Raw genomic sequence first — 9,947 nt, forward strand, 5'->3', positions numbered from 1 at the left:
TTTAAATGTACTTTGACTGTATTAGGCTACTTTCTTATGTATTCTTCTGAAGATTTTTATATTTACTTATATATTACACTGTATATAAATAACCAGTACTATAATTAAAATAATTTCCTGCTACAATATTTAACAGATAAGGTTTATACAATTCACGAATCCATACCTGACCCATTATTATAATACATATGATTCTGCACAATGAACACTTTAGCTTTAGATATTTTATGCATGATTTGATGCTAAAACGGGTTTTTTCTTTCACTATTAGGACTCCTCCTTATGTATAGAGTACATAGCAGTGCATACTTGTTTTGCCAAAACATATAGGAACTCCTGTACAGTGCCACTTTTCATGCGAGCTCAGGGTTGTATTTAAGCCTGAAAATCCACCCTGATTGTTTCCACACTTAGTTTTCTATATGGTATTTCTTTCCAATCAAACGATCAAATCTAAATTCCTGTTATAGTAATTTTGTCTAAACAGCACATCAAAGATTCTGTCGCTTAAAACAAGGTAAAACCGTCTCACTTTGTTTCCCAGCAAAGACATTTGAAGATTTGACTAGAAAGTGTTCTGTTGTTATTGTTTTTAGCCAAAATCATGATTTATCAGCAAGTGATTACCTTTGAATGTAAGAATCAATCAATTAAAAATATATGAAAAGTGTAGTTATTACAGTTTAAAACATGTAAATTATTAGGACGCCTGGAAGCCTAGAATCTCTGCAATTTAACAATAGGACTCTTTCCTTTGTCTATTTTTTATGGTACATCTGCTATTTCAAACAAATGATGGTGACCTAAAGATGATGAAGAGTATCTCAAACCTCTCTCTCTCCCCCCTTTCTCTCTCTCTCTCTCTCTTGTCTGAGTGCTGAAGTCGGAGGCGCTCCTCGGGTTTGCCACTGCGCACCGCGGCATCGCTTCTCACCACACTGTGCGGACTGTTGCTGCGCCCGGAGCACCTGCAGGCGCTGAAAGAAGAAAAAGAAGAAGAAGAAGAAGAAGGGGGGGAAGAAGTGGACAGCGATTGCCTAAAGAGACATCTGAGAGAGGAGAGGAAGGAGAAGGGGGCCGGACAGGCGGGAGGAGCGCACCATGGCCTCAAAGGAGACTACAGCGGCGGGCTTTGCCAACGTCAACAGGGAAATCACAGGTGAGCTCCCGACCCGGGATGACTTTTTCGGGGAAAAGTGTGTTTTTAACACCGCTTCGAGCACTCCCGAGAACGCGAGAGGATGGATGAGAGCAGCTCTCGGGACGCGTACGGGTAGTTTTCTTTTACTCAGCTGCTCTTTAAACAACCTCTTTCCACTGCGTTTGATTTGAAAGGAGTTATCACCGCAGGGAAACGCAGGATATGCCTCCCCAAGGCAAAACCACAGTTAATGGCTGTTCGGGCTTGTGAGGACTGTAATCCTAGCGATCTCAGTGCAGGAGTCTTCACTTTGGGATTGATTTGTTATAAAGATCCGCGGTGAAATTTATCGTGCGCACGGGTCCAGTAGTGCTGTCAGAGTTATTTTCAAGTGCTGCGGTGCGTGTGAGCGCGTCATGGCTTTGTTGTGCATTCATTAGGAGTTTTTTTTTTTTTAATGGCTTTCTTTTCTCGCTGCACGTGTGTGCGTGGGAGTTATTGTGTGACTGCAAGCGCTTTTCGTGCAGCATGGGTACAGCTGGAAGCCTGAGCCTGTGTCTCCCGCTGAAGAGCTCGGACAGCACAGGACACACGAACACACCATGTTTGGATGGTAGAGTGTTGATGAAGGGTGTCTCTCACCGCTAATTATCCTGATGGAGTTAAGTCCCGCTGTTTACCAGCTCAACCTGGTCAAGCACCTTCTGTGTGGCCTGGTTGTAAGAGGCAGGCGGTATTAGGCCATTAACACACCTGCTAGTGGAGGACCAGATGGGGAGGGGTGGGGGAGATGGGGTTCCTGAGGCTTGGGGAAGGTGAGTGAGCACATCCATCAAACTGCCAGAAAAGGCAGGGTGTATTAGAGGGAACTGACGGTGGAAAGGGGGACTGACCCATGCTGGTTTTTCATCTCCACCGCACCTTGCCCCTTTTTTAGGGAACAGATGCTGAGGTCACACCGGCAGGCCTTGGAGGGGTGCTGGATAGTGCGTTAAAAGGTTTAAGCGATTGGGTCTTACCCAGCTTAATGTCAATAACTCTCTGGTTGTCTTCAGCTGATCCTTCTTTCGATCTACCTGAGTGTGCCCCCCCTCTCAATCCCATCCCTGTCTCATCCTGCTGGCATCTGCCGCTGCTCAGTCAAGCGTGAGAGCCAACTTCATGGTTGTTGCCGGATGGGGACTGTGAGAATTGTGTGTGCGTGTGTGTGTGTGTGGTTGATACAGTGGGAAAGTTGGGAGACTGTGAGTGGAGCGTCGTGACACAGCATAACTCGCTGTATCTCCATCTGCTGGGCTCCATGAGTGCATATTTAGCACGGATGGCCCCATTTGAGATGTGTGCTGTGAACATATCACAGCTTGTAGGCATATGTGCGTGGTTCCACACTGAGGCTATAGGCTGATGTTATTTTGATGTTGGTTGTTGTTTGGGGGGGGGGATGTAATTGGCAGAGGCCTCTGGTGCGGTTCAGTGAGCTTCACAGGGTCGCCTGCCTGGCATGGTGGGGTAGAAGTCCCTAAAGACCGCAGCTCTGAATTGTGTGTTTGGTTCCGTTGAGAAGAGCCGGGCTGCTTTTTTCTTCTCTGAGGCTAAAAATAGTCCAGTTATGAGTCCTCTTCAGCTAGGAGTTGCATATGTGTCTGCCTGTCCTCATGTTGGCGTCTTTGAAGCTGTCTTCTTTTCTCTGTGACTGTTCGCCCCTGTGCGGCTGTCTTTTAAGGAATAATCCACCTCAGACACAAGACGTGATGGTCGTGGGGATTTAGCTGGGATATGAACATATTTTTTGATTGATAACTACATCTTTAGAGCTTTTAAAAAGCTCTGAGACAGAAGAAGCACTGGGACTATTTCCAAAAATATGTCACCTGTTGGTGTCCTAAATCCAAAGTCTGTCATGTTCATCACAATACATCAAAATGATGACAAGAAAAACCCAAACAAGGTGTCATGTAAAGACTGCTTGTTTGTCTCATCAGTTGCTGAAAAATATCCAGTTTACCCTCTTCATAAATGCACAACTACTATGCACTTTACTTTTAGTTGTTGGACAAAATCACTTGAAGTGTTTTAGCTCTCACGTGATCTTCATCAGCCTCTTTTACTTATTTGCATAAAAACAAGACTTCAATCTTAACACGAGGCAAATGAGGCATTATCTGCTGATGATGACCACATATTTCAGCTGGTTTTTAGATTCTGAAACTTTTTATTTCCAGACTTGGCAAAGAAGAGAAAACTAAATACTTTAACCAACACATGAAAAAGGTTTTAACCCCCCACCACCTGATAGCTGGGGTGCTTGGACATCGAAGGGTTAATTAGGGATCAAGCTTTAATGTGCTGAATTGGCATCAGCACTGATACTGAACTTTATTAAGCGGGTTTAGCATGGAGCATGATTTAATCACATTCCAGCCAAGACCTCTGTAGTCAAAAGAAGATTATTGCCATCTGCAGTAATTTATATATGTATAGTGTGGCATGACTGTAGTTTGGGACCTCGCTGCTTTTCCATGTGCCTAATGTGAAAAGTAGGAGGCGGGAACAACAGCGGCAACACCTCTGCATAGAAGCGATTGAGTAATTGATTGACGCTGATCAAGACACATACAGCACAAAAAAAGGAGTTGGGCTTGTGGCAGGTTGCAAAGTGGCTTGCAGACTAAAGCAACTTAAATAACTGCTGGTTGATTATATACTTTAGTCTATATTTATTTTCTTTCAAAGATGTGCCTCAGTCTGATGCGCTGTATTAAGGAGGTGCTGTATTATCACAATTCACATTAAAAGTTGCCTTTGAGTCACTGCAGTTTAGTGATTCCACTTCCCTTCTGGGCTGGGTATGACAGCAGCCTCTTGTGCACAGTATTGTTTTATTTATCAGTTACTAGAAGTTAGTATTCACTCTAAACCTTTAGACAGCATTTTAACAGCTGAAGCCCCCTACTGACTTTTGTCACCCTCATGTTACTTTGATATGCAGGAGTGGCCCGATCAGTGCATTTCAGACAGTGAAGAATAAGAGCCCTTATATTGAATGAATACTCAGAATCAGTATTTGGAAAGAAAACTGGTGCATCTCATTCTTATTCAGTTTTTTTCTTTCCATTTTTCATCAAGCTTTATGTTCTAATTTACCGATTTACCCTCTTGAAAGCCTTTCAAAGCATTTCTCAGAGCATCTCAGGACTGTAACCTTTTTTCTGTAATGTGTTTACATTATGTAACCAGTGCTCCTTTTTTTTATCCTTGTCTTTCCCTCTCTGCCTTCTTTCCAGAGAGCATCAGAAAGGTGCTGGACAAACAAGCCATTAAGTTTGTGCGAGCCGTCAAGCAGGACATGAGGAGCGGCAAGTCAGAGGACAGGATTCTGGTGAGAGACGCCGACACCCGCACTCCACTCCAGCACCTCCCCCCACTTCATTCTTCTGTTCACACCGGTGACCCGAGAGAGCTGCTAATAAAATGAAAGAATCTTTCCGTGCGAGGTTTTAAATGTGCGACAGAGTGACGCTGGCTCGTTAAAGTCAAAATGGAAATCAATAGAGCTTAATTGCAACAAATTGAAAGGGCCGTAAGAAGTCGCAGATTGTACTTCCTGAGCCACACAACAGACGCGTTGAAAATTAGGCTTAAGACAGATGCTGTCTAAGCAGAGCAAAGTGGACACCATGCCGTGTCCCACTGAATCCATCCTCAGAGTTTATTAGATGTGGCAGGATGGCCTTAATGCCGCGGGCGAGAGTGTGGTGTGTGCATGTGTGGAAGACTGATGTTGTGTACATACAGGGTCCTGGTTTATTGCTTTGTTTTTGTTTTGTTTGTTATTGAAGGAGCCTCGTGTGTTTGTGTGGGACTGCATGCCAGAGGGAGTGTAGGTTGTCTGTGATGTGTTCAAGGAACCAAGGCCAGTGCTGTTATTGAGAGACTGTCAGTTAGTCAGGCACATTGGTGCCCGATCAGTTACTCATACAGTGTTGCCAAGAGCGAGCTTGTTTCCTCCTTTAAAGGCAACAAGAAAGGGATGAGCTGATGTGAGAATCCAAACTATTAACCAGGACTTCTCTCAGTTTTCTGTCCCTCCTATTATTTCTTTTCCCCCTGTCTCTGCCTTGCCTCCACCTATCTCCATCATTACCACACCCCCCTCTATTTTTGTCATCTTCTCTTTGTTTCCCATCCCTCCTCCCTCCCTCCTCCTTCCCTCCCTCCTTGTCTGTCCATCTTGATTATTCTCCTCCCTGTCATCACCCCCCCCCCGCCACGCTGATCGCCTCTCGCTTTCTCTCCATCTCTCCACTTTTATGCCCTTCCACTCGTCCCTCCATCTTTACTCAAACCTGTAAAAGGGTATTGAGCTTCTCTTTCCATCAGAAGCAATTCAATTAGGTCTTTGCCTTACGAGAGTTTTTTTTTCTCTTACTATCCAAATGGGCTTTGGCTGCTGCTGCTGCCTCTGCAACTGCTCCAAATTCTTTCAAGGGAAAGGATGTTGGATGCAGCTATATATGTATTCGTTCTAGCTCGTTGTCAAGGTCTCCCCCCTTCCTAAAAGGCAATCTTTTCACTCTAATGGATACATTTGTTTGGATGTAAGAAGGGCGAATAGACAAGAGAGTTTGTAAATTGACTTTTTTCAGTCTCTCTGGGTATTATGCACATAATATTCATGCTTGAAAGTATCATACATGGAGGTCAGAAAGTGGCGCATTCTAGGATTGCTGTCAGATGCAGAGCTTGAATTTTGTCCTGGAGAAGAAAAGAAAACCACAGCTTCCATCTCGATTCCCCTGGTTTGTTCGGTTCACAGGAAGAGAGTTTAAAACATCAACTCTGTATTTACTTTTACATTCAAGTCTTTGTTCTACATTTGCTCTCTCTGTCTTTTTTTTTTCGTGCCCTTCTTTGCCTCCAGAGACTGCTGGTATCCAACTGTCTGTGTGTGTTGACTGTACCAGCCATCATGCTGTGACACACACTTACACACAGGCACACACAGGGTTGTCTCCCCCACCACCCATCTCAGACAGACACAGGCCCAGCGTGACATCTAAACAGCACCGAGGGCACTGCGTTGGGGAGCATCAACATGCACGATTCCATCATTGGCTATGCTCAGACACACACACGCACATGCACATTTACCCATGTGTGTGCATTTTGCATACATGTGCAGGAGGTATTAATGCACACTCGCACTGCTCAGTGCATCCAAACTTGCTCGCATACACACACACACACTCTTACAGCCATTATTAGATCACCCTATTTGAAGATTAGAGGCAACTCTGAAAACAAAGCATCTTCAAAGGCTGAGTGGGGGAGAGAGAGATATGGAAGGAGGGAAGGGAGGAGTGGGCGGGTGTTGCTGGAAGAGGAGGGGAGAGCATGCCAATGGAGCAAAGGGAATGAAGGAAGGAGAGAGGGGGGGAAGGAATCTCTGATGTGTTATGATGCCCCAATTGCCGATTTGGTTCTTCCGCCACTTATTTACCCTGATCGGTCGCTCTGTTTTATCCTCTGTTGACTCTGCGGTTTCTTCACTCCCACCTAATAACGGGCCTATTACTGGCTGAAAGTGCCACTGTTTGACAGCCCTGAACACACTTGGGTGCTTATTCCCACTTAAGCTGCACGGTTGCGTGGAGGTCCCATTCATGGGGCTCTTGTAGAACTGAGGTTTGAGGTCAAGTTTGAGCTACTGCGTTTAATGATTCGATTGTGCCCGTGTGCTCTGTGGGTTTGCCGGTGTGGAGGATGTGCGCAGCAGGGCTGCTTGTGATGAAATTAGTAGAATATGTAATGATTTATGGTTAGCAATCACTTTCAAAGTAGCTTTATTGAACATAAATCATTCAGAACTGAAAATCATTTGCCCTTTAATGAACCCACACTGAACAAAGCAATTACAAAAAAGCCCAAAAACCTAGCCACACGTGCCATTTCTTGCTCTTGGAGACTTCTAGTACCAAGTGAGTATTTATATTTATATTTCTAATTCTACTTTTTTGTTTTATTTATTTTATTTCTCTAACAAGCAGTAGAAATGCTAGTTTGCAGAAAAAGTGTACCTTCAGCAATATGGATGTAGCTGTGGTGCACAATATTTTTTTTTGGCATCATTGGGTGAAAATTCCATTTTAACCTTTCAGCATATTGTAGCTCAGGCAGTCTGTGAAGGCTTGTGCAAATCTTCTTGGCTTTGTTTTCAGTGCTTTTGATGATGTGATGGGTAAGGTTTGGCAAATCACGTCTTTTCATAGAGAGGGCAGTCTTACTTGTTTGTTTGTTAGATCGAACCCAAGCTGTGCGTAGCTAAAATTAGTTTTTTTATTTATTGCACTTCATTCATGTTCTTATAGTGATGATGATGTGTTGTTTTGGGCAGCCCTTTCTTCAAGCGGTACAAAACTAAACTAAATTGACAGAGAGGAAAAAAGTGAAAGACACAGTTCTTTAAAAAAATCTTGCAGTAATTCTTACAATATACAAACCCTATTCGTAGAACTATATAGAACTACAAACAGTTGCTGTTGGTCAGACAAATGGTTCATGTAATTTTCCTGTAATCAATAAGGTGTTTTGTGGTTGGGTGTGTAGGTGGATATGCCATTAAAAACAGAGGAAGAATTTAAACGTAGCTCGTGGGCTGTGGTGGTGCATTTGTGTCAGTTTTATCTTAATGCAGTGTATGAAACATGTGCACATACTCGGGTGCTTTGGGGGCTTTGACAGATTTGGTAAATTCTGTGTTTTCTATTTGTTCTAGATTTCTGCCTCCGTCACCTCTGAGAGTAGAGCCCATTCTTCTTCTTTTCCTGGACTACCAACAACATGCAAAACTGAGAAATAACTAATCATGATTTCCAAAACAGTGCCAGCATGGATTTTCCTGATTAGTTACTAATTACAAATTAGCAACTTGTAACTGATTAGTCATTTTTCAAAAAAAATTAATTAAAATGTCAAAAGATATAATTTTGATAAATGTACAACAGAAAATATTTGCCAAACTAGTGCATAACAATACTAATACATTGAAAAAAAAAATACATAATTATTTACAGTAGTAAATACTGATTATATTTATTTTAAAGAATTACAGACCTATTAATAATAACAGACATCTCCAGTAATTTGTAGATCCTGCTAAATCAGAGTAGTTGTTTGTGTTTGTGTGTGTGTGTGTGTGTGTGTGTGTGTGTGTGTGTGTATACTCCTTGAATAAGTAAACTTTACCACAAACTGGAGCCAAATACTGCGTCTACTGTATGGAACAGCAGCCAAGTAGTCGCTCTTCTGAAAGTGTTTGACTTTATATCCTATGATCTGTCCATGAAAATCTTTAAAGTAAAACCTTTAAGATAATCCTATAACAATAAGACAGCCAATGAAGCGTTATTGAAATTGGCATTGTGTTTATTGTTCTTGGTTTGGAGTCTAATAATTGATTTTTGATTTATACTGGTTTAGAGACCATCACAATAATCCAGCAGCGAGGGAAATAAAAGGATGAGTGATAGTTTGTGCCATCAAAAATCATTACTGAGCATATCTTGGCGACATTCCTCAGATGGTCATAACATAACTGGATCATTAGCGTGTTTCTTGTAAGTGAAGCTAGCGTGACAGAGCATATCCAGCCTTCTGATATTTCCTTTTTAACAGTACTTTGTTAGGGACAAAGCAAAGACAGGATGCCATGATACAGCAGTTAAATTTTAAAAGAACTACTGGCGGCCATTTTTTAACCTCTGTTGGCTTTACGGGACGATACTGCTGCATGTCATTAGCAGTTGATTAAAATGGAAAGCAAGCCTCCCAGTCTGTTGTTGTATTTATTTTTTTCCTCCTTTAAGTTTTTATTTTTCGCATACTCCTATGGGTTTTTAACATCTTCATGAATAAGCGTTTTTGATAGTTTTGCTGTGTGCCTGTTAAATTATTAAATTTTATTACTTTGCAGTTGCACAATTGCTTCTGTTCCTCAGTGCCTAGACCGGTGAAGGCTCCATCATTGACTTGGGTTTTACTGACTTGTCCAGACCCATAAGGTAAATGAGGAGTTGCAAATCCAAGTCTGCATGTTTAGAATTCTTCTTGCGTCTTCTGTGGCTCCTTTAATGCCATTCAAGGTAATGTCATTGGGTCTTCTTACATTAAACAAAGACTTCATATTTTGCAAGCCTGCCTTACATTGACAGGAAGCATGAAAAATATGGGGATATCCAGAGATAGATTATCATATGGAGACAGACTGTTAGTAGCATTATAGTAAATGGAGGTGCTTTTTTTTTCTTAGCTTAATCCATTAGCCTAATATGCATTTATTCTGACAGCTTTTGTTCAGTGTGCCTTTTGTGAGTCCTGCCACGCTATGAGGCTGCAACATATTACAGGAGTATCCTTTTAAGGCTTTCATAGTGATTCCACTATGAAAGGTCAGCACACCTCTGTGAGGTCTCTTCTCAGGGTTGGGGACAAAATCTGTTGTTGTTGTTTTTTTCTTTAAGTAGCTGAACTTTTGTGCTTGCAGTGAGTGTTTTGCTATACTGTGTTGAGATTAAATGGGTGCTCCTGGGCTGGGGATGTGTACCCATGACCTGGTTATATATGCTTCTGTAATCTTGAGACAGGTTATATGGATATGTAAGAGGAAGTGCTTTGACGTAGGGCTGGGCAATATGCCCTAAAATCCATATTGCGGTATAATTTGAAGCATGTGCGGTAACGATATATATTGTGATATATTCTTTTCTTCTGTACATATATATATATATATATATATATGAATCAAATG

The 9,947-nt window shown here is 42.1% G+C and overlaps 1 protein-coding gene across 5 annotated transcripts in view; it reads left to right on the forward strand.

Moving 5' to 3' along the window:
- Positions 1-689: 689 nt before the first annotated feature.
- The window catches only part of carmil3 (capping protein regulator and myosin 1 linker 3), a 94,826-nt gene continuing 85,568 nt past the window's right edge, over positions 690-9,947 (forward strand). For 2 of the 5 annotated variants that reach the window (XM_042225453.1, XM_042225454.1), the window contains exons 1-2: positions 690-1,273; positions 4,426-4,520. In XM_042225453.1, coding sequence (XP_042081387.1) covers positions 1,102-1,273; positions 4,426-4,520 — 267 coding nt within the window. In that variant the 5' untranslated portion in view covers positions 690-1,101. The remainder of the gene's footprint in view (positions 1,274-4,425; positions 4,521-9,947) is intronic. The other 3 variants (XM_042225456.1, XM_042225457.1, XM_042225455.1) reach the window with 2 other exon arrangements.

Source organism: Haplochromis burtoni, unplaced genomic scaffold, assembly GCF_018398535.1.
Source record: "Haplochromis burtoni strain Fernald_Lab_line unplaced genomic scaffold, NCSU_Asbu1 Contig_172, whole genome shotgun sequence".
Lineage (NCBI taxonomy): Eukaryota > Metazoa > Chordata > Actinopteri > Cichliformes > Cichlidae > Haplochromis > Haplochromis burtoni.